At 43.1% G+C, this 25949-nt stretch overlaps 1 protein-coding gene across 1 annotated transcript in view; it reads right to left on the bottom strand.

The window, feature by feature from the left end:
- LOC144685771 (uncharacterized) overlaps positions 1-25949 on the bottom strand; it is a 219738-nt gene that overhangs the window by 119657 nt on the left and 74132 nt on the right. Inside the window, exons 9-10 of the mRNA XM_078550630.1 lie at positions 4635-4785; positions 376-497 (exon numbers count right to left, since the gene is read on the bottom strand). Of these exons, the coding sequence (XP_078406756.1) occupies positions 376-497; positions 4635-4785 (273 nt within the window). The remainder of the gene's footprint in view (positions 1-375; positions 498-4634; positions 4786-25949) is intronic.

Here is a 25949-nt window from a genome sequence, read left to right on the forward strand (position 1 = left end):
GTTCAAATCACTTGTGCAAATGTTGCACAGCAGCGGGTCCAACATTGGCAAAAGGTGTTCCACTGTGATCAGTTTGAGCAAATACCATCAACCCTTATTCTCTGTTTTCTGGCCAGCATGCCATCCATTCTGCTACTTTTCTCCTCGTGTTTTGACCTTTGTCCAGTAGCACAAAGCTCTGTGCCAGGGTGATCAATTCCTAAAATCTACCCATGATACCAAAAGCTCAAAGATTACAAATAAAAACAGGAAATGCTGGAAAAACTCAGCAGGTCTGGCAGCATCTGTGGAGAGAGAAACAGAGTTAACGTTTCGCGTCCATATGATTCTTCTTCAGGGAACCCAAAGATTACACATAGATCGGGGTGACAGTACCTGTTGTAAAGGTTGAAGGCATGTTTTCAGTTTCTTTTTAGAGATAAACAACTGGTCATAATCTTCTGTTGATTCCAGCAGTTTTTTACTGGGTTTCCTTTGGCGTTTACCTTCAGTAATAACTGTAATCATACAAATATGCATGAGTGTTATATTTATAGAAAAACGCATGGACACATTGTTACTAAATTTCCGAAAATTGGGTATAAAAGTAGTGTAGTATGACAGCAAACTAAAGTGCCCTGTACTAAAGCTCTTGACACAAGAGCGAGTACCTTGGTGTACTTTTCAGTTGTTATTTTCTTTTTACCTAACGATTTCCTGTCAACCTTTTATTTTTGTTGTATTTTTTAAGGCACATTTCCTTGCCACAGAAAGTACATATGTCCACAGATTTATTCCCACAATATTGTTAAATTGTAGTTCGGAATCTACATCTCTAGCTCTAGTTAGTTTTTCTTCTTTTCCACATTTCTTTTGCTCTCATCTTTGATCGATAAATGTTGATCTCCGATGTAAAATATTAAGACAGGGAAGTTTGCACTTAGTTGTAAATTCTAACTGGTGCTTAAAATATGATAACAAATGGGGGAAAAAGGCTTCATTTCCTCTTTTCTAGAGGAAAAGCTTATAGCAACAATCTTTGTACCCTATTTTACATGACTTCCTTTTGTATTCTCTTAGAAGCAAGTTTCATTTTGTGGCACTGGACATTAAACATTACATTAGTGGTTTTCAGTTAGGGATATGCTTATTTATTTTGTATATACTACTGCTTTCAATTCAAAATTTAGTTTGAAATACCTGCTACTTTGATTTTTTTTTGCATTGAAAATATACCATTTTAATATACTGCTTAATTTGAATTACTGGAATATTCAATATTCCGTGCAAAAAATGGCCAACAGGAGTAGAATATACCCAAAAAGTCCCTTTCACCATGTCCCTTAACAGATGGAAAATATTAAAGGATCATGTCCAAAGGGCAGATAATTTGTTTCATGTAGATGTCTTCATATTGCATCAAGAACAACCTTGGGCACAACTGAATAACAAGATATGGGGTCGATCTTTTCTTCAAGATCTGGGCAGTAATCACTGCTTATACAAGGCACAGAGAGGAAAACTGGGCAGAGAGGATCTTAATCATGTTACAGAACCTGCTGGACTAATTTTGGATGGAAGGGAAATCAGGCAGGACTGGGGAATGCCATTGACCAGGAATTCAACTGAACTTGGCACCTAAATGGCATGGGTACAAGAGGTCAGAGAGGCTGGGTATTCTGCAATGGGTGACTCAGCTCCTGTCTCCCACCCTATCACAGACCTTCCTTTGTCCTTGTCCAGCCACCCCTTGCTCAAAACCTACTACATCTCTAACTTTTCCCAGTTCTGATGAAAGGTCATTGACCTGAAACATTAACTCTGTTTCTTTCTTAACAGACACTGCCTGATCTGCTGATTATTTCCAGCATTTTCTGGTTTTATTTCAGATTTCCAGCATCTGCAGTATTTTGCTTTTTGTTTGCCAAATTGGGAGGAATAGTCAACAAAATAAAAGATATTAATGAGCTTGCAGGATGGGCATATATGAACAGCACATGAATTTCAACATAGACCTCATATGGTCTTGCTACTCCCATCTTATCAATTACAGATAAGGCCATTTTTGATGCTTTCCTTGTATCTTTTTCCACCCATATCCCCCTTCCACGTTTCAGCTCTACCTCCTATAGCCAACCCTGAGAAAACTATCCCCAATTCACTTACAACTGCACTTTCAAAATCCCAACTATCTAGCCTTTGCCCCTCTTTTCGCCATAACATTTCTGCAGTTACAAGTTCAATCAACCAGACCCTCACTTGAACCTTTGATGTCGTAGTCTTCAGTAAAATAAATCACTGCACCCCTAGCATGACGTTCATCTCCAAACCGTCAAGTCCAAGGGGCGCAGACTTGAAAGGATAAAGTGGACAACTGGTTTAGCCATCGGGTCTCCCCATATGGCTTCCCATATTAGTCGATATTGTAAACAATTCTCTCTTTTCAGATGTTGTCCCTCTGCCCTTTTAATCTACCGTCATCACCACTCTCCTCAAAAACTATTCCTTAACCCTAACGTCCTTGCGAATGACAGCCCCATCTCCAATCTTCCTTTTCTCTCCAGTCTTTGAACGTGTTGTCACCTCCGAAATCCCTGCTCATCTTTAAAAGAACTCTATGTTTGAATCCTTCCAAAGTTGATGTCCCTTGCCCAGTAAATAACTCTTATCAAAGTCACAAATTACATTCTACGTGAATGACTAAAGTAAACTTTCCCTGCTCATCTTTCTCAATGTTTCCAGCCTTCAACACAGCTGATCACACAATCTTCCTCCAACCCTTCTCCACTGTCGTCCAGCTGGGTGGGGCTGCTTCCACCCGATTCCATATCTAAAACTTTTTATTCCTTCACAGGATGTGGGCATTGCTGGCTATTCTAAGTACCCTTGAGAAGGTGGTGGTAAGCCTCCTTATTGACTTGGAGTGGAACTTGCAGGTGATGGTGGTCGCATGCTCTATCCTGTACACAGTAGAGGTCGTGAGCTGCCAAACGAGCTTTAGCAAGTTGCTGCAGTGCATCTTGCAGATGGTACACATTTCTGCCACTGTGCGCCAGTGGAGGAAGTGAAAGTTTAAGGTGGTGAATGGGATACCGATCGAGCAATTTGCTTTGTTCTGGATGGTGTCAAGCTTATTCAGTATTGTTGGAGTTACACTCATCCAGGCAAGTGGAGAGTATTCCATCACACTCCTGACTTACCTTTTGTGGATGGTGGGAAATCTTTGGGAAACAGAGGAGTTACTTGCTGCAGTATTCCCAGTCTCTGACTTGCTCTTGTACCAACAGTATTTATATGGCTGGCCTATTTAAGATTCTAGCCAATGGTGACCTCAAAGAGGTTGATGGTGGCAGATTCAACAATAGCATTGCCATTGAAAGTCAAGGGGAGATGGTTAGATTCTCTTTTGTTGGAGATAGTTATTGCCTGGCACTTGTGTGATGCAAATGTTACTTGCCACTTACCGTGCAAGCCTAAAATGTTGTTCAGATCTTGCTGCATGAGGGCACAGATTGCTTCAGTATCGGAGCAGTCATGATTGTGAAATCATTGGCAAACAACACCACTTCAGAACTTATGTTTGAGGGTAGGCTGGAGCCAGTATGAGGTGGAGGTGGAATGGGAACTTCAGGAGAGGCAGAATGGGAACAGTGAGAGCACAACAATGTTCTCTCTAAGGCACATGAATCATGTGGCAATCTGGAATGTACCATGCATTGAAATAATAGGCCACTCAAAACTCTGTAAAAGTTCCATGACTTTTAAAATGCAAGCTGCCCATGAACGCGATAGTAGTGCTCAGAGGAGTTTGTAGCCTGTCCAGTACAAAGAAAAATTAGATGAAATACAGTAATTCCTCGCTTAACATTGTAGCTGCATTCCTGAAAAGTGCAACTTTAAATTAAACAACATTAGTGAATCAGATTTTCCCATTACAATCAATGTAAAAACTTTAATTAGGTCCTGTAGGACATTTCCAATCAGTAAAAATACATTAAAACATTACACCCTGTAAGCCTAAATACTATACATTCCTAAATTATTATATTTGTAAACAAAATAACTTATAAAATGTGTAGAAATATAAAAGAAATTTGCTATCTATTTCCACTTACCTCCCGTTCGCAGTCTCTCCCACTCACTGACTCTCCTGCTTATCTCCTGCCCACCATCACTCCTGCTTCCCAGCCATCCACTGGCTGACCTTCCTGCTATCAGACCCTCCCGCTCCCAACCTAGGGAGTGAGAGCAGCTTCGAGTTGCAAGTTCATAGAGGCAAGTGGAGAGGCGGCGAGCAGGAGGGTTGGCCAGGGGGAGGGCCAGCAAGCTGGAGGGTTGGATAGCAGGATGGTCGGGACTAGGAGGACTGGCCAGCAGAAGCGACTGGGAAGATCGACCAATGGAAGGGTTGGCGAGTGGGAGGATCAGCAGCAAGCGTGAGGGTCAGGAATGGAAGGGTCAGGAGTGGGAGGGTCGGCAAGCAGGAAGATTGGTGCGACTGGGGTGGGGTGGAGAGTTGGAGAGGCTGCTGGAAATCTTCAGCACTGAGTGCAAGTACCAGCCGCATTAAAAACACAACATTAAATCGAAAAAAAAAAATGTAAATGGCAACTTAAAGTGAGGACTTAACTGTACTGACTCTGAACTCTCCTTACCTAATGAAAAGGATTGCTGTTTCAATTCTGTAATATTGGGTTGAGTTTCTGTTCTTTTCCACTCTTTCAGTTTAGAACGACGGTCAATATTTTGCGTGAGGACCAGCTCATCAACTTGCTGGATACCTTCATCTGCATCCTGTGACCTTATCTGTGATTAAAGATATTCAAAGTTTAGAAATAAAATATTAGTATCACAAAACTTGTTGAGTACTTGGCACAAAGTGTACACAGAGCAGAGCAAAGTGCATCGCAAACAGTGCAAAAGTTGGGAATTTTATTCAACTGGCAGTCTCTGGTTAAATAGTACTGGGTGAGTAATGTCTAACTGAAATTTAGTTTGGCTTTTCAAATTTAACTTGGAACTTTAAAAACTGTAAAACAAACTGCAAGTTAGTTAACACTTTGTTAGTTAACTGTTAGTCAGTTGTAAGTCGTTCCCTGAATAGGTACCAATTACGCTGAGTAGGAAGTTTAGTCAACAATATAACTTCAGCTTATAATTTAAAAAAAAAGCGTACAGTAACTGCTGACATGCAGAGTAGTTGGCATAGAGTCCACCACAAATATAATGTAAATGTTGAAAGTTCGATGCAGAGGGGTAAGATGATGCTGCTGTTTTTTGCTTCTAATACTTGCGGTTATTCTAAGCTTGAGGTGGTAAGTATTTAAAATTTTGTCTGGTTTTCAGTGCTTAGTACACAAACAGGACCTCAACTTTAACTATAAATTAAAGTTGTCTACGTGTGGGGAGCACGCATTACATAATGAAACATAATATAAAGACACATCATGTAAAGACATGTAACGTAGCCTTGTCAACTGTCTGGAGGTAGTGGGGGCCCTCATTGGGAGGCTCTCAACATGGCAGTCCTCCCCTTTTCCATTGGGGATTTGGCGTGGAGGGTGCTGCACATGCAACAGAGGATTAAGATGGTTCACAGACTCCCTGGCCACCCGTAATTTCTGCGGCCTTGAGGACTCTATGTTCCATGTTTATAGAGGGTGTCAGTGGCTGCAGCCCCTTTTTGATTATTTGAAGGGGCTGCTCCTCAAATTTTGGTTGCATTTCAGCCCCACACTCTTGATCTTTGGTCACCTGGTGTGGAGGGGGATGAGGTGGGAAGAAGACCGCCTTGTATCCCTGCTCCTGGGCCTGGCCAAGGAAGCCATTAACAGGTCCAGGCAGCAGGCAGTCGAGGGGGTCATCCGGCCTGACTGTCTGCTCCTCTTCCAAAGCTATGTTCACAGCTGGGTGTCCCTGGAGAGGGAACATGCAGTGTCTACCTGTATGTTTGAGGCCTTCTGCGACCAGTGAGCGCCACAGGGTCTGGCGTGCATAGTCAGCCCCGAGAATGACATTTTGGTTTAATTAGATAAATTTCCTTTGAAAGTTTTGTTTTTGTTACAGTGCCCCGTCAAGGGCTGTCACCCCTTTTATTAGCCTATTTTTATTGATTTGTTGGTTTTCCAAGAAGAGCATATAAAGACACGTAGCCTTGTCAACTATCCGGAGGCAACAGGGGCCCCTGTTGGGAGGCTCTCCATGTGGCAGTCCTCTATTTTTCCATTGGGGATTTGGTGTGGAGGGTGTTGCACGCTGCAGTCCCACGCAATGGAAAAGATTAAGATGGTTCACAGACTCCCAGGCTGCCTGCATTTTCTCTAGCCTGAGTCCATGTTCCACCTATATGTAGGTTGTCTGAGGTTGCAGCCCTTTTTCTACTACTTGAGGGGGCTGCTCTTTAAGTTTTACCTGCACTTCAGCTCCACGCTACTGATCTTTGGCCACCTGGTGCAGAGGGCGGTGGGGTGAGCAGATTGGAGGGCCTCCTTGTTAGCCTCATGGATCTAGCCAAGGTGGCAATTAACGGGTCCAGGCAGTGGGCGGCTAAGGGGGTCGTTCAACCTGACTGTTTGCCTCTCTTCCACAGATACATTTGCCTCTAAATATCTCTGGAGAGGGTGCACATGATGTCTGCAGTACGCTTGAGGCCTTCCACGATGGGCGCTGCAGGGGTTGGAATGCATCATTGCCCCGCCCCCAAAATATAACTTTAATTTAAATTTTATAAGTTTCCTTTAGAGATTTGTTTTTTGTTACAGTGCTCCTTTAAGGGGCTGTCAATTAGTAACAATAATTAATCTGTTTAATAAATTATTTGATTTTACTCAAGAATATAGACACTTATTGTCACTGGGGGTGGGTTGTAGAGTTAGCAGCCATACATTTGTAAAGTCTCACTTTGAATAAACCTAATACTTAAGACTGCCTTCTGGTCCCCTCCTTCACCAACTGGCTGCAGGAGGTTTAACATAGTAGCAGAGAATTGTTGCCTAAAGGTGAAGGTTGTTGCATAGATGGGTTTGTATGGAAAAGGTCCTTGCAGCAAGGCTAAAGCAAGACTAGTTGCTTGGGGCTTTGAAGAGCAACAGGGTGAGAAATGTTAGGGTGGACGCTCCCATGGCAGGAAAATTAATCCTAATAGTTTTTTTTTAAGCTCTTTTGACCACATATTCGTGGGAGTGTAGACCAATTGACATAAAAGCTGTTCTTCTGCAGGGTGAAACATTTCAGGTGTTTCTGAAACCACCTAAAGAGGTGAATGATGTGAAGAGGTGAAACTATACAATTATGTTTATGGCCTGAATGATACCGTGAGGGTGTGGTATTTTTCGGTGAGATGTGTTTTGCTGAAAGTAGGCTGTGTTCAACTAAAAGCAGATCTGCAATGTTTTATTGATATCAAAAAGGAAAACTTTCAGGCAGCTTCATGATGCATGTTGATGATTTCTTATGGGGCTGTATTGTGGAATTTGAGAAATGTTATTAATAAAGATTAAAATGAAATTTAAGGTTTGAAGTCAGGCTTCAGGGGCTTTTAAATATATTTGTTTAGGCATTAAGCAGAATAGATCTGGAGCAATTTTGAATCAGCAATCCTACTTAGTGAGTGTTACTCTCATTCTGGTTATTTGTGCTAGGTCATCACAGAAAGATAATGTCACATTTAAAGAAGAATCAAAGTAGTTGTGAAGCTCGATTGGTGAGCTGAATTAATTATGTATTCCAACAAGACCAGATGCTAGTTTTGATGTGTTGAAACTACGTACCATATTGAATCACCCTAAAGTCGAGGATGTTTTAAGGGTAAATAAGACATTTTTAAAAATTAAATATGGAGAGATCTGTACTTAAGTGTCCATCCTTGGGTGATCCAAAGAACAGGAAATTAGTTATTTTAGTGATGTTTCTCATTTCAATCTTCCTGATGGGTATTCAAGTACAGTGGGTTTCATGATATTTTTGGTAGGTGAAAATGGGAAATATTGCCCTTTAGCCTGGGAAGCTAAGAAAATAAAATAGGGTTGTTAAAAATACTTTAGCTGCTGAAATATGAGCTCTTGGGGAAGCAGTGGTCATGAGATTCTATTTGTCAAATAGTTTAGGGGAAATTCCATACAAGGCGTGTACTGAAAATACTTTGCCTATTGAATGCGAGATAGGTTATCATTCTTTGTGGGGTAACATTTACTCAATAGGAAGTGATGAAAGATCAAGGATTGACCTTGCGTGAAACAAAGGCTAGAAAAAAAGGAAATCTCTAAGATCATGCGTTGATGCAAGTCATCAATTATCTGATTGTTTCACAAAAAAGATTGCTTGTAACGAAAGATTATTGGGGGTCATAGAAGAGGGGTTGTCTTGTAATGTAATGCTTTATAAAGAATATTGAAATTAATTTTTTTCTATTCATTTTGAAATATTGTTTGCGAATATTATTTAAATCTTGTTTAAAAAGGAATCAGTTAATTTATATCATTTAAGGTTAAGCATCTACCGAAGAGAGGCACCTGTTAGATAATGACCTATAAAGAGACACTTATTGACACGGTTACAATCGCCGTAGCGATCAATAACTTTAAAAAGGAAATTTGAACTTGTAGTCGATAGCTGAAAAGAACAACAAAATTTCACGTTTTAGGACTTTGACTTGAACAGACTAAAAACACTATTGACTGTGGCCCTTTGCAGCTTTTGACATAGTTGACCATACTGACCTTCCCCAATGCCTCTCCACCGTCATCCAGCTGGGTGGGACTGGACTCACTTATTTTCATTCCTATTTATACAGTCGTAGCCAGAGAACCACATGCAATGGCTTCTCTTTCTGCATCTGCACCATTACCTCTCGTGTCCCCCAAAAATCTACCTCATATCTGATGAGGAAAAGTTGAGCAGATTGGGCCTATAGTCATTGGAGTTTAAGAATGAGTGGTTATCTTATTGAAACATAAGATTCCGAGGGGGCTTGGCTGGGTAGATGCTCAGAGCAGGTTTCCCCCTCATGGGGGAATCTAGAATTCAGCAGCACGTTTTAAAATAAGGGGGTCTCCTATTTAAGACAGGGATCAGGAGAAATTTCTTCTCGCAGAGGGTCATTAGTCTTTGGAATTATCTTACCCAGAGAACAGTGGAGACTGGGTCATTGAATACACTCAAGGCTGACTTAGACAGACTTTTGATCTACAAGGTAGTCAAGGGTTATGTGGGGGCCAGCAGGAAAATGGAGTGAAGGCCACAATCGCATGAACCATGATCTTATTGAATGGAGGAGCAGGATTGAGGGGCTGAATGGCCAACTCCTACTCCTATATCTTATGATATTTTCCTTAGCTCCCCTCTCCCCCCCATATTTCTCATCTAGGTATTGCATCTTGGCAGCATTGTCAGGCTCCACATGTATGCTGAGCACACCCAGCTCTATGTCACCACAACCTCTCTCACCCCTTGCACTAATTTGTCAGAATGCTTGTCTGATATCCAGCATTCGATGATTAGAAATTACCTCCTGCTAAATACTGGGAAGACTGAAGTTGTTGTCTTCAGTCCCCACCACAAAGTTCACTCACTAGTCACCGACTTCATCCCTCTCCCTAGCCATTAACTATCTGAGGTTGAACCAGATTGTTTGCAATCTTGGTGTCATATTTGATCCCAAGATGACTTCTGACCACATATTCATGCCATCCAAGAATGTTTTATTTCAGTAGACTTTATGGATTTGTTCTGGTCGATATAAAAACAAAGTGGAAAATCCAGTCAAGAACGTTTCAAGGTAGAAGAATTCCTGGGGAGTAATTGCAAATACATGTTCTTGAAGTAAGCCACTACAGTCAAGAACATCCATGATACCTACTTCTCATTGCCCATGATAACCTGAGAAAAATAGCTGGACTGAAAAGCTTTTTGTAGTTGTCAACTTGTTTTCTGTATAGTTGGAAAACTGCCATTTAACATGGTAAAGCACTTGCTACAAACTCATATACAATTTGGAGATCTTTTGGCAATAACTATCATGTAGTGTAAGACTCTCAGTGCTTCAATGTTTGGAGTAACTGGCTGTATCCAGTTGTGCAAATATTTTGGACAGAGTGTCACACAAATTGGAAGAAGTGAGTAGTATATGATCTGCAATTATAATCCATTAGTTCGTCTCTGCTGTGATACTTTGCTTTGACCCAAATCCAAAGTTAAAGTTTGTTGCTTCATTTGATGTCTGCTCCAATCAGCAGAAACTTGTGCCCTCCCCCACAGCAAGTTTAGTGGTGGTGGAGTGGAGACCCCACTGACTTCCCGCTTCCATCCTAATTAAGTCCATAAAAACAAAAAACTACTGCGGATGCTGGAAATCCAAAACAAAAACAGAATTACCTGGAAAAACTCAGCAGGTCTGGCAGCATCGATGGAGAAGAAAAGAGTCGACGTTTCGAGTCCTCATGACCCTTCAACAGAACTGAGTATAGTTAGGAGAGGGGTGAAATATAAGCTGGTTTAAGGTGGGGGGCGGGGGGAGAGAAGTTGAGGGTGGGGTGGTTGTAGGGACAAGCAAGCAGTGATAGGAGCAGATAATCAAAAGATGTCACAGACAAAAGGATCAAAGAGGTGTTGAAGGTGGTGATATTTTCTAAGAAAAGTGCTAATTAAGAATGGATGGCAGGACACTCAAGGTACAGCTCTAGTGGGGGTGGGGTGGAAAGATTTAAAAATAATGGAAATAGGTGGGAAAAGAAAAATCTATATAAATTATTGAAAGAAACAAAAGGGAGGGGGAAGAAACGGGGTGGGGATGGGGGGGAGGGAGTTTAAGATCTAAAGTTGTTGAATTCAATATTCAGCCCGGAAGGCTGTAAAGTGCCTAGTCGGAAGATGAGGTGCTGTTCCTCCAGTTTGCGTTGGGCTTCACTGGAACAATGCAGCAAGCCAAGGACAGACATGTGGGCAAGAGAGCAGGGTGGAGTGTTAAAATGGCAAGCGACAGGGAGGTTTGGGTCTTTCTTGTGGACAGACCGCAGGTGTTCTGCAAAGCGGCCGCCCAGTTTGCGTTTGGTCTCTCCAATGTAGAGAAGACCGCATTGGGAGCAACGAATGCAGTAGACTAAGTTAGGGGAAATGCAAGTGAAATGCTGCTTCACCATGCCAGGAAAGCTTGTCAATGGCCACGTAAGAACTTCATCCCACTGTCGCTGATACTAACCCAGCAGGGGACATGCCGTGTGGGGCACACAACAAGCAAACCCAAGATTGTTTGCTTGTAGGCTCCCAGATTGGGGGATGAGGTGCGGTGCATTCAAAGCCACTCGCTGCCTGAAGGACAGACCCTGGCATCAGGAGGGGGGCCCGCTGCACAGCCACCTTCCTGCCTTTGCTGCAGACTGGGTCCCTTCTCGATCGTAGGCCTTGGGTGAGCGTACTACTGGCAGCAGCCACTGCCTCCCCTGTGGCACTGCTGAGTACAGAAGAACTGCTGGCCTCCTTTTGGCTGACAGCTCTTGGCGACTGAGACCTCTGCTCCCAGGGTCCTTGATCCCGGAGGAGGCCTGCTGCTGGACTGTTAAATGCCTAATTGGCACAAGATAAGGCAGGCCTTCCTGAAAAGAGGTCATGCTGGCTCTCCAGGTGGCAACTGAAACTCCACAAGGTTTCGCTCATATTGCTGATTCTGGTCCTAATAGTTAAAGTCAAATTCAATGATTTGTAGTAAGAGTTCTCCAATAATCCAATTAAGAAACAAACTGTACCAATATCATGAAGTTTAAAAGATATCTTTGGCTGGTGATCACATTTAGATTTGCATACCATACTTTAACATGATCATAATGTGGTTGACTCTTAAATGCCCTCTGAAATGGCCTAACAAGCCACTCAGTTGTATCCAACCCCTAAAAAGTCAATAAAAAGGAATGAAACTGGATGACCACCCAGCCATCAACCTAGGCACCGAGAACAACAACGGCACACCCAGCCCTGTTGACCCTGCAAAAATCCTCCTTACTAACATCTGGGGGCTAGTGCCAAAATTGGGAGAGCTGTCTCACAGACTAGTCAAGCAACAGCCCGTCATAGTCATGGAATCATACCTTACAGATAACGTTCCAGACACCACCATCACCATCTCTGGGTATATCCCGTCCTACCAGGACAGAGCCAGCAGAGTTGGTGGCACAGTGGTGTACAGTTGGGAGGGAGTTGCCCAAGGAGTCCTCAACAATCGACTCTGGACCCCACAATGTCTCATAGCATCAGGTCAAACATGGACAAGGAAACCTCCTGCTGATTACCATGTACCGCCCTCCCTCAACTGATGAATCAATGCTCCTCGATGTTGAAAACCACTTGGAGCAAGCACTGAGGGCGGCAAGTGCGCAGAATGTACTCTCAGAGTTATACAGCACAGAAACAGGCCCGTCGACTCATCGTGTCCATGCCGACCATCAAGCACCTATCTATTCTAATCCCATTTTCCAGCACTTGGCCCGAGGCCCTGTATGCTATGGCGTTTCAAGTATTCATCTAAATACTTCTTAAATGTTGAGAGTTCCTGCCTCTACCAAGCCCACAGGTAGTATTCCAGATTCCAACCTCCCTCTGGGTGAAAAGATTTTTCCTCAAATCTCCTCTAAACCTCCTGCACCTTACCTTAAATCTACGGCCCCTGGCTATTGACACCTCAGCTAAGGGGAAAGGTTTCTTCCTATCTACCCTATTTATGCCCCTCATAATTTTGTATACCTCTATCAGGTCCCCCCTCAGCTTTCTCTGCTGTAAGGAAAACAATCCTAGCCTATCCAGTCTCTCTTCATAGCTGAAACGCTCCAGCCTAAGCAACATCCTGGTAAATCTACTCTGCACCCTCTCCAGTGCAAACACATCCTTCCTATTGTGTGGCGACCAGAATTGCGCACAGTACTCCAGCTGTGGCCTAATTAGCATTTTATACAGCTCCAACATAACCTCCCTGCTCTCCCATTCTGGGTGGGGGACTTCAATGTCCATTACCAAGAATTGCTCGGTAGCACCACAAACCGAGCTGGCTGAATCCTAAATGACATAGCTGCTGGACTGGGTATGCGGCAGGTGGTGTCGGAACCAAAAGGGAAAAACATGCTTGACCTCATCCCCGCCAACATGCCTGCCGCAGATGCATCTGTCCGTGACAGTATCAGTAGGAGTGATCACCGCACAGTCCTTGTGGAGACGGGGTCCTGTCTTCACATTGAGAATGCCCTCCATGCTGTTGTGTGGCACTACCACAATGCAAAATGGGACAGATTTTGAACAGGTGTGGCAACTCAAAACTGAGCAACCATGAAGCGCCGTGAGCCATCAGCAGCAGCAGAATTGTACTCAACCACAATCTGTCACCTCACGGCCCGACATATCTCCCACTCCACCATTAACACCAAGCCAGGGGATCAACCCTGGTTCAATGAAGAATGCAGGGGAGCATGCCAGGAGCAGCACCATGCATATCTAAAAATAAGGTGTCAACCTGGTGAAGCTGCAGCACAGGACTACCTGCGTGCCAAACAGCATAAGCAGCAAGTGACAGAAAGAGCTAAGTGAATCAGATCAAAGCTCTGCAATCCTGTCACACCCAGCCATGAATGGTGATGGACAATTAAACAACTCGCTGGAGGAGGTGGTTCTACAAATACCCCATCCTCAATGATGCGGGAGCCCAGCGCATCAGTGCAAAAGGCTAATGCATTCGCAACAATCTTCAGCCAGACGTGTCAAGTGGATCATCCATCTCGGCCTCCTCCGGAGGACCCCAGCATCACAGATGCTGGTCTTCAGCCAATTCAACTCACTCTACGTGATATCAGGAAATGGCTGAAGACACTGCACACTGCATAGGCTATGGGCCCTGACAATTTTCCAGCAATTGTACAGAAGACATGTGCTCCAGAATTTGCCACGCCCCTAGCCAAGCTGTTTGAGTACAGCTACAACACTGGCATCTACCCGGCAATGTGGAAAAATGCCCAGATATGTCCTATATACAAAAGGCAGGACAAATTCAACCCAGCCAATTACCACCCCATCAGTGCACCCTCCATCATCAGTAAAGGGAAGGAAGGAGTCATCAATAGTCCTAATACACAGCACTTGCATAGCAATAACCTGAGCACTAACGCCCAGTTTGGGTTCTGCCAGGGTCACTCAACTCCCAGCCTCATTACAACCTTGGCCCAGACATGGACAGAAGAGCTGAACTACTGAGGTGAGGTAAGAGTAACTGCCCTTGACATCGGGGCAGCACTTGACATCGAGGCAGCACTTGACCATGTGGCATCAAGGAGCCCTAGCAAAACTGGAGTCAATGGGAATCAGGGGTAAACTCTCCATTGGTTGGAATCATACCTAGCACAAAGGAAAATAGTTGAGGTGGTTGGAGGTCAATCATCTCAGTTCCAGGACATCACTGCAGGAGTTCCTCAGTAGTGTCCTCAGCCCAACCATCTACAGCTGATTCGTCAATGATCTGCCTCCCATCATAAGGTCAGAAATGGGGATGTTCGCTAATGATTGCACAATTCAGCACCATTCGCAACTCCTCAGACACTGAAGCAGTCCATGTCTAAATGCAGCAAGACCTGGAAAATATCCAGGCTTGGGTTTTTAAAAAATTTATTTATGGGATATGGGCGTCACTGGCTAGGCCAGCATTTATTGTCCATCCCTAATTGCCTTTGACAAGTGGCAAGTAACATTTGCACCACACAAGTGCCAGGCAATGACCATCTCCAGCAAAAGGGAATCTAACCATCGCCCCATGACATTCAATGGCATTATCACTGCTGAATCCCCCACTATCAACATCCTGGGGGTTACCACTGACCAGAAACTGAACTGGACTAGCTATATAAATACTGTGGCTACAAGAGCAGGTCAGAGGCTAGGAATTCTGCGGTGAGTAACTCACCTCCTGACTCCCCAAAGCCTGCCCAACATCATCTCACTAGAGCGACGGAGATTGAGGGGCGACTTGATAGAAGTTTACAAAACTATAGAGATGTGCGGAGCAAGTTTTTTACGCAGAGGGTAGTGAGTGTCTGGAATTCACTGCCAGAGGAGGTGGTGGAAGCAGGTACGATAGCGGTGTTTAAGAGGCAGCTTGACAAGTACATGAATAGGATGGGAATAGAGGGATACAGACCCTGGAAGTGCAAAATGTTTTAGTTGACGGGCAATATGATCGGCGCAGGCTTGGAGGGCTGAAGGGCCTGTTCCTGTGCTGTACTTTTCATTGTTCGTTGTACAAGGCACAATGGAATACTCTCCACTAGCCTGGATGAGTGCAAATCCAGCACTCAAGAAGCTCAACACCATCCAGGACAAAGCACCCCCCACTTAATTAGCACACCTTCCTTAAACATTCACTGCCTCCACCACTGACGAACAGTGGCATGTGTGTGCGCCATCTACAAGACGCATCTACCCGGTTATGTGGAAATTGCCCGGGCATATCCTGTACACAAAAAGCAGGACAAATTCAACCCGGCCAATTACTGCCCCAACAGCCTACACTCGATCATCAGTAAAGTCACAGTGCTATCAAGCAGCACTTGCTTATCAATAACCTGCTCAACGACACCCAGTTTGGGTTTCGCCAGGGCCATTCAGCTCCTGACCTCATTACAGCCTTGGTTCAAACATGGACAAAAGAGCTGAACTCCTGAGGCGAGGTGAGAACATCTGCCCTTGACATTCACCAAGGCTCCTCAGGCAGCACCTTCCAAACCCATGACCGTGACTATCTATTAGGGCACAGGCAGCAGACACATGGGAATGCCACCACCTGGAAGTTCCCCTCCAAGCCACTCACTATCCTGACTTGGAAGTGTATCACCTTTCCTTCATTGCTGCTGGGTCAAAATCTTGGAACTCCTTCCCTAACAGCACTGTAGAGGTGCACCTACACCACAGGGACTGCAGCAGTTAAAGAATGCAGCTCACCGCCACCTTCTCAAGGGCAATAAATGCTGGCATTGCCAGCAATGCCCACATCCTGTAAATTAATAAAAAGAATCTGGATGTGTTCTGGCATGGCAGTGAGCAAACAGAGGGGAAAGCTTGCAATTTAGTTAAAGCTACCTTTACCATTCCATCCCTGGTATATTCATTTCCCACATTAAAATCCACCCATTTGCCAGAGCCAACAGAAGAGGTTAAACCTAGCTCTACTGCTCTTCTATTGCATTAGCAATTTTCAAAACTACCCCTGTGACTTTGAGAAAAGTGGTAATTGTAAATTAACACTGCGATTTGTATCTGCTTAGAGTGGATGTGAAGTTATGCAATAAATAGTAGTAAAAACGTTTCTGTCATTTAAAAATCCATACTATCAGAAGTTACACTTATTGCAATGGTTGTGTAAAACTTGATCTCTCAAACTATTTGTTACAACATGTGCCAAAGTCAAATCTTAGTGGATTTGAAGTGCCAGATAAGGAACTCAAAAGAGAAAAAAGTACAAAGATGTAAGTGGTCATTTCTGTCAACAATATCACAGACAGCCATGTTTATGACAGGTAGATTGAATAGGTTACTTAACTTCCCTTTAAAAATTGGCAAAAAAGGCGAATATTTACATGCAGAGATCCATCAGATCAAAACTCCTTTCCCCCCCATTTAAAAATCAATGAGGGAAAGACTTTCGATTTGCAAACCTCTCTGAAGAATCCAATCATGTGGAAAACTGCTACAGCTGGATAATAAGAGATATCTGATTAGATATGTAGATTTAAAAAAGGGCCAATGAAATCAATAACAGGTCCCAGGATGTTCTAAAGTCATGTTCCCCATTATTTTCCACAGAGCTGCTCCAGTAGGTTCCTGTTGCTGTTATGGTGTTGTCTAGTAGAAAAGTAATAAAAGCAAGAAATGCTGGAACTACTTGGCAGGTCAGCATTCACAGTAATTTGCTTTTGTTTTAATAGAATCAGATGATTTCTAAGAAAGCAAATTACTAACTTTGTTCTTGTTAAAGAAAAGTCAAACATTATGACTGAGGCAGGGGGAAATGTGGGACAGGCTTTGAATAGAACATGTTCCAGTTAGGCCTTCTTCATTATTCTGCTAACTGAATTGCTGTGGAGCACCCACTATTATTTCTATTGCTAAAAAAAAAGGAAACATGCTGTCGAAGCTTTTTGTCTTGCACTCGTCAGGACAATTTGCAAGTATACCAAATTGTAAAGGGAACAACAATTTATTCCGCATGAGAAGAGTGCAAGAGAAGGATGGCAAGTGGACTCTGGCTGATAGAGGCATTGCCAAGTAGAATGCACCAGTTAACTGATAACTGACAGTTCACTGCCAGCTTTGCTTCAATTTAAACCAAGCAGGTTAATTCTGATTGGTCCAGGCATTGTCGTAGGGAACGAACCAGGGAATTGCTGTTGCCTATATTGTTTAGTTGAAAGAGGTGCAATGTGTATACATGCTACTTCTGCCTGGAAAGGACAGAGCCCTGTGTATTAATATATCTAACTTCCAGCACATGTAAGTGAGCCATAACTGATAATCTTAAATTGGTTGTCTGTAATTCTTGGGACATTCAGGATTGGTTTAGCAAATCGTGTCCAACATTAGATGTGATTCCACGATTGAACAATGTGTTTTGAGTTTTGCAAGCATGGGCTGATTGGGTACAGTCAGTACTTTGCCTGTTGCGAATAGTCAAAAGGACATACTAATTGACACGATCCGCCAGTCTTTGGGATGTACAGCCTATGTACCTAGCATCACACCAGCACTGAAATTTATATATCACATAGCTCATTTGTGCAACAGGTGAAACATCTTTTTGGCTTGACGGCAGTATCCTGTTAGTAGCAAATGCTACTTGTGATGCTACTGCATAGTTGCAGCGTGAAACGGCTAGCTTCACCTGCTGGTCAAATTTTTAAGATACCTCACCCTTCCAGGGTCATCCGAGGTGGACTGGACACTTTTCAGGACCGAAAGTGGCGGCCTTAGGCTCTATGTAATTCATTCACAATTCTTTCAAAATGTTTGAGTAAAATCATATTTACCTTTGTGTTTAAATTTCAGTTACTCATTAAAGCAAACATTTTGTATTTTTTAAAAACAAGTGACTAAGTTGAACATCAGTGCAAAAGAGAAGGCTGAAGCATTTGCTACAATCTTCAGCCAGAAGTGCCGAGTGGATGATCCATCTCGACCTCCTCTGGAGGTCCCCAGCATCACGGGTGCCAGTGTCCAGCCAATTCGATTCACTCCACATGATATCACGAAACGGCTGAAGGCACTGGATAGTGCAAAGGCTATGGGCCCTGACAATATTCCGGCAATAGTGCTGAAGACTTGTGCTCCAGAACTTGCCACGCCTCTAGCCAAGCTGTTCCAGTACAGCTACAACACTGGCATCTACCCGGTTATGTGGAAATTGCCCGGGCATATCCTGTACACAAAAAGCAGGACAAATTCAACCCGGCCAATTACTGCCCCAACAGCCTACACTCGATCATCAGTATAGTAACAGTGCTATCAAGCAGCACTTGCTTATCAATAACCTGCTCAACGACACCCAGTTTGGGTTCTGCCAGGGCCATTCAGCTCCTGACCTCATTACAGCCTTGGTTCAAACATGGACAAAAGAGCTGAACTCCTGAGGCGAGGTGAGAACATCTGCCCTTGACATCAAGGCTGCATTTGACCGAGTGTGGCATCAAGGAACCCTAGCAAAACTGGAGTCAATTGGAATCAGGGGGAAAACTCTCCGCTGGTTGGAGTCATACCTAGCACAAAGGAAGATGGTTGTGGTGTTTGCAGATCAGTCATCTCAGCTTCAGGACATCACTGCAGGAGTTCCTCAGGGTAGTGTCCTTGGTCCAACCATTTTCAACTTCATTAACGACCTTCCTTCCATCACAAGGTCAGAAGTGGGGATGTTCGCTGATGATTGCACAATGTTCAGCACCATTCACGACTCCTCAGATACTGAAGCAGTCCATGCCCAAATGCTGCAAGATCTGGACAATATCCTGGCTTGGGCTGACAAGTGGCAAGTAACATTCATGCCATACAAGTGCCAGGCAATGATCATCACCAACAAGAGAGAACTAACCATCGCCCCTTGCTGTTCAATGGCATTACCATCACTGAATCCCCCACTATCAACATCCTGTGGGTTACCATTGACCAGAAACTGAACTGGACTAGCCTTATGAACACTGTTGCTACAAGAGCAGGTCAGAGGCTAGGAATCCTGCCACAAGTAACTCACCTGACTCCCCAAAGCCTGTCCACCATCTACAAGGCACAAGTCAGGAGTGTGATGGAATACTTCCCCCCACCCTTGCCTGGATGAGTGTAACTCCCATAACACTCGAGAAACTTGATACCATCCAGGACAAAGCAGCTGACTTGATTGGCACCACATCCACAAACATTCATTCCCTCCACCACCAACACACAGTAGCAGCAGTGTGTACCGCCTACAAGATGCACTGCAGGAATTCACCAAGGCTCCTTAGACAGCACCTTCCAAACTCATGACCATAACCATCTAGAAGGGCAAGGGTAGCAGATAGATGAGGCCACCACCACCATCTGGAAGTTCCCCTCCAAGTCACTCACCATCCTGACTTTGAAAGATATCACCGTTCTTTCATTGTCGCTGGGTCAAAATCCTGGAACTCCCTCCCTAACAGCACTGTGGGTTTACCTACACCATATGGACTGCAGCCGTTCAAGGCGGCAGCGCACCACCACCTTCTCAAGGGCAATAAATGCTGGCCCAGCCAGCGAAGTCCACATCCCATGAATGAAAAAATAATAACTTGAGGGCCAAGGCAAAGTAATGAAGGAGCAATATCAGGAAGTGGGGTCAAAATAATTTGTTTGTCCGTCCTTCCCCTAAGAGCTCTTCTTGAGATTCTTGAGGGCTACCTTTTGGTTTTCAGGGATTCCTTTTTCCTATTCTCACTAACTCCTTCATTAGGCGATGCAGTCATGTAGTATGATTATCTTCTGTAACTGCATTGACATGGTGTTTTTGGTGTCACATAGAGGCAGAATTAAAAGAATTAGTCAATATCCTTTTGCTCAGGGCTGGAGAAGAACTTAGTGGGAGGGAGAGGATCCAGTTGTCGTGGTCCATGTAGGTACCAATGACATAGGCAGGATGAGGAAGGAGGTTCTGCATAGTCAGTATGAGGGGTTATGCATCAAATTAAGAAGCAGAACCACAAAGGTAATAATTGAGCTACGTGCAAATTGGAATAGGGCAAAAGGGATTAGAGAAACAAATGTGTAGCTCAAAGACTGATGTGGGAGGAGTGGGTTCCGGTACGTGGGGAACTGACACCAGTACTGGGGAAAGTGGGGCTGTACCACTGGGTTGATCTACACCTGAATTATGCTGGGGCTGGTGTTTTAGTGAGCCGTATAACTAGGGAAGTAGAGGGGGTTTTAAACTAAATAGTTGTGGCAAGGGATCAAATTTGGGAATATGCAGTAAACAGAAGAGTAGAGACAAGCCAAGACAGAAAGGTACCAATATGGCAAATGATAAACAAACTGATAGGGATGGGCAGAGAGTACAAATCAAAGATTAAATCTGCAAATAAGCTTAGAGGTTACAAAGATATAAAAAGACAAAACTAAAAGCTCTGTATCTGAATGCATGTAGCATTCGAAACAAAACACACGAACTGAGAACGCAAACAGAAATAAATAAGTACGATCTAATAACCATTAGAGACATGATTACAGGGTGACAAGGATTGGGACCTGAATATTGAAGGGTACATGACACTTAGGAAGGACAGGAAGTAAGGAAAAGGTGGAGGGGTGGCTCTGTTAATTAATGATGGTATTAACAAATTAGAGAGGGATTACCCAAGTTCAGGAATACAAGATGTAGAAGTGGTTTGGGTTGAGATGAGAAATGATTAAGGCAAGAAGTCACTGTGGGAGTGGTGTACAGGGCCCCGAATTGTAACTATATGGTAGGGCAGAGTGTAAAGGAAGAGATAATAGGAGCTTGTCAAAAAGGTACAGCGATAATCATGGCGGATTTTAATCTACATACAGACTGGAAAAATCAGATGGGGAAAGGTAGCGTGGGTGAAGAGTTCATGCAATGTTTTCAGGAGAGTTTCTTAGAACAGCACGTTCTGGAGCCAACCAGAGGGCTGGCTATACTAGACCTGGTATGGTGCATAGAGTTGGATTAAGTGATAACCTCATAGTGAAGGTGCCCCTAGGTAGCAGCAACCATAATATGGTTGAACTTTACATTTGGTTTGAGGGAGAAACAAGTAGGTCCAAGACTAGTATTTTAAATCTAAATAAGGGCAATTATGAGGGCATGAAAGCAGAGGCTAGCTAAAATGATCTGGCAAATGAGGTGAAGGGATAGGTCAATGGAGATGCAGTAGCAGACATTTAAAGGGATGTTTCAGAATACACAGAATAGATACAATCCAATGAGAAAGAAAAATTCCAAGGGGAGACCCACCATCCACGGTTAACTAAAAAGTTAAAGACAGGATCAAGCTTAAAGGAAAAGCATATAATTGTGCAAAGACGGGTGGCAGGTCAGAAGATTGAACAGAAAATAAAGAACAGCAAAGAATGACAAAAAGAATGAGGAGGGAAAAAATGGAGCATGAGAGAAAGCTAGCTTGCAATATAAAGACAGATAGTAAGAGTTTCTATAGATATTCAAATAAGAAAAAGAGAATTAACAAACTGAGTGTTGGTCCTATAGAAAGTGAGTCAGGGAATTAATAATGGAAAGTAAGGAGATGGTAGATGAACTGAACAGGTATTTTGCATCAGTCTTCACTATAGACGATACAAGTAACATCCCAGAAATAGCTGTAAATCAGGAATCGGAAGGGAGGAACTCGGGAAGATTACAATCACCAGGGAAGTGATATTTAGCAAATTATTGGGCTGCTGGCTGACAAATCCCCAGGTCGTGCTGACTTTCTCCTAGTGTCTTAAAAGAAGTGGCTAGTGAGGTAGTTGATGTGTTGGTTTTAATTTTCCAAAATTTTCTAGATTTGGGGAAGGTTAATTAGATTGGAAAATAGCAAATGTAACTTCTTTATTCAAAAAGGACTAAAGGACAAAGGACAGAAAGCAGGAAACTACAGGCTAGTTAGCTTAACATCTGTCATAGGGAAAATGTTGGAATCTATTATTAAAATGTTATAGCAGGGCACTTTGAAAAATTCAAAGTAATCAGGCAGAGTCAACATGGTTTTGTGAAAGGGAAATCATGTTTAGCCAATTTATTGGAGTTCTTTGGAGATATAACATGTGCTGTGGATAAAGGGGAACCAGTGGATGTACTGTGCTTAGATTTCCAGAAGGCATTTGATAAGGCGTCACATCAAAGGTTACTGCAGAAAATAAAAGCTCATGGTGTAGGGGGTAACATATTGGCATGGATAGAAGATTGACAAGCTAAGAGAAAACAGCTGGCATAAATGGGTCTTTTTCTGATTAGGATGTAACGAGTGGTGTCCCACAGGGATCAGTGCTGGGGTCTCAACATTTTACAATTTATGTAAATGATTTTGATGAAGGGACCAATGGTATGGTTGCTAGTGCATGGATCACAAAAGGCTAGTACGCAGGTACAAAAATTAATTAGGAAAGCAAATAGAATGTTCTCGTTTATTGCGAGGAGAATTGATTACAAAAATAGGAGGATTATGTTTCAGTTGTACAGAACATAAAAGATAGGAGTGGGCCATTCGGCCCCTCAAGCCTGCCCCGCCATTCAATAAGATCATGGCTGCTTTGCCCCAGGCTTCAACTCCTCTTTCATGCCAGCTCCTCATAGCCCTCAACTCCCCGATGTTTCAAAAATCTATCCAACTCCTCTTTAAATACTTTGTGATCTAGCCTCCACAACTCTCTGGGGTACAGAATTCCAGACGTTCACTGCCCTCAGAGAAGAAAGTCCTTCGCATCTCAGTTTTAAATGGATGTCCCCTTATTCTGTAACTATGTCCCCTAGTTCGAGACTCCCCCACTAGTGGAAACATCTTCTCAATATCTACCCTGTCAAGCCCTCTCAGAATCTTGTACATTTCAATAAGATCACCCCTCATTCTTCGAAACTATAATGAATAAAGGCCTAACCTGTTTAGCCGTTCTTGATAAGTCAATCCCTTCATCCCAGGAAACAGCCTAGTGAATCTCTTTTTGAACTGCCTCCAATGCCAATATATCCTTTCTTAAATATGGGGACCAAAACTGTACACAGTACTCCAGGTGCAGCCTCACCAACGCCCTATACAGTTGTAACAAGACTTCCCTATTTTTAAACTCCAACTCCCTTGCAATACAAGCCAAAATTCCAATTGCCTTCTTAATTACTTGCTGCACCTGCATTCTAACTTTTTGTGTTTCATGCACAAGAACACTCAGATCCCTCTGTGCTGCACTTTTTTGAAGTCTCTCTCCATTTAAATAATAGTCTGCCTTTTGATTCTTCTTACCAAAGTGCATGACCTCACACTTTCCTACATTAAACTCCATCTGCCAAGTTTGAGGCCGCTCACTCAACCTATCTATATCCCCTTGCAAATTCCTTATGTCCTCATCACAACATGCCCTCCCAACTGTTTTTGTAGCATCAGCAAATTTGGATACATTACACTCTGTTCCCTCCTCCAAGTCATTAATATAGATAGTAAGTAATTGACGCCCGAGGACTGATCCTTGTGGCATTTCACTAGTTACGTCTTTCCAACCTGAAAAAGATCCATTAATTACGACTCTGTCTTCTGTCCAATTCTCAGTCCATGCTAATACATTACCCCCAATACCGTGAGCTCCTAACATGTGCAATAACCTTTTGTGTGGCACTTTATCGAATGCCTTCTGGAAATCCAAATACCCTACATCTACCGGTTCCCCTTTATCAACTCTGCTTCTTGTATCCGCAAAGAACTCTAGCTAATTTGTCAAACATGATTTCTCTTTCATAAAGCCACGGTGACTCCGTTTGATTGCGTTAAGTTTATCTAAATGTCCTATTTCTTCCTTAATAATGGACGCTAGCATTTTCCCAATGACAGATGTTAGGCTGACTGGTCAATAGTTTCCTGCTTTGAACAAGGGTGTCGCATTAGCGGTTTTCCAATCTGCTGGGACCCTCCCGGAATCCAGTGAGTTCTGGAATATTTCGACCAATGCCTCCACTATCTCTGCAGCCACTTCCTTTAAAACCCTTGGATGCAGACCATCAGGTCCTGGCATCTCATCTGCCTTTAGTGCCATTAGCTTGTCAGGTACCTCACCTTGGCACTGGTGAGACAACATCTGGAGTACTGTGTACAGTATTGGTCTACTTATTTAAGGAAGGATTTAATGTGTTGGAAGCAGTTCAGAGAAGATTTACTATACTAATACCAAGAAGGGGTGGGTTGTCTCATGAAGAAAGGTTGGACAGGTTAGGCTTGTATCCATTTGAGTTTAAAATAAGAGGCGACCTGATTGAATCATAATATCCTGAGGGATCTTGACAGGGTGGATGTGGAGAGCAAGTTTCCTCTTGTGGGAGAATCTAGAACTAAGGGTCACAGTTTAAAAATAAGGGGTCGCTCATTTAAGACAGAGATGAGGAGAATCTTTCTCTCTGAGGGTCATGAGTCTTTGGAACTCTCTTCCTCAAAAGGCAGTGGAAGCAGAGTCTTTGTACATTTTTAAGGCAGAGCTAGGTAGACTCTTGATAAGCAAGGTTATGGAGGTAGGCGGGAATGTGGAGAGTTGAGGTTACAACTAGATCAGCCATGATCTCACTGAATAGCGGAGAAGGCTCGAGGGGCCGAATAGCCTACTCCTGCTCCTAATTTGTATGTTCGTCAATAATCATCATCCCTCCATTAAACTTCAAGTCACAACACACAAGGAAAGCATTAATTTCTTAGGCAGCACAGTATTTAAGTTGACAATAGGCATAAGCTAGCAACAAAGTATTTTTTCAAAATAATTGTATGTATAAAAAGTTATCATCCTAAACACATCCTCCAGAACTTGCTAGGTCACAGCTAATGCGATTTTATCGCATATGCACAAAGCTGGAAGATTATGACCAGGCAGTTACTACCGATTTTACTGCAACTCAGATTTAAATTTAACAATTGATATAGCATTGCTATTGATCTAGCATCAATGGCTGTTTGTGGAAGAGAGTTCCAAATTTCTACCACCCTTTGTGCACAAGTGTTTCCTAATTTCACTCCTGGAAGATCCGGTTGTAATTTTTAGATTAAAAAATCCCTAGTCCTGGATACGCCTAAATTAATTGATCGTTTACATAATTTCAACAGGGAGATGGTGATGTAATGGTAATGTCAATAGACCAGAGACCCAGGATAATGCTCTGAGGACATGGCTTCAAATCCTACAATGCCAGCTGGTGGAATTTAAATTCTGTTAATAAATCTAGAATTATAAAGTCAGTCTTGACCACGAAGCTATCATAGATTGTTGTAAAAACCCATCTGGTTCACTAATGCCCTTCAGGGAAGGAAATCTGCCATCTTTACTCAGTCTGCCCTACAAGTGACCAGGCCCACAGCAAGATGGTTGAGTCTTAACTGAAATGTCCCAGCAAGCCACTCAGTTCACGGGCAAATAGGTAGGGCACCAAATGCTGGCCTTGCCAGCAATACCCACATCCCAAAAAAGAATTTAAAAAATTACATTTCCTTCATTACAACTGTGGCTACACTTCCAAAGTACATCATTGACTGTAATGCACTTTGAGGTGCCCTAAGAACATAAAAAGCACTATAAAAATGCAAGTTGTTCAGTGCTGTTTGGGATCACAGTATATGCAAAATGGTTGCATGTTTGTCTCCAACATAGTCACTGTATCTCAAATAATTCACAGTACTTGAAACACTTTTGAGACACGCTTGTGTCAAGGCATAAATGCAAATCTTTATGAAATAAAACTATTCAGTATT

Source organism: Cetorhinus maximus, chromosome 10 (assembly GCF_964194155.1).
Source record: "Cetorhinus maximus chromosome 10, sCetMax3.hap1.1, whole genome shotgun sequence".
Taxonomy (NCBI): Eukaryota; Metazoa; Chordata; class Chondrichthyes; order Lamniformes; family Cetorhinidae; genus Cetorhinus; species Cetorhinus maximus.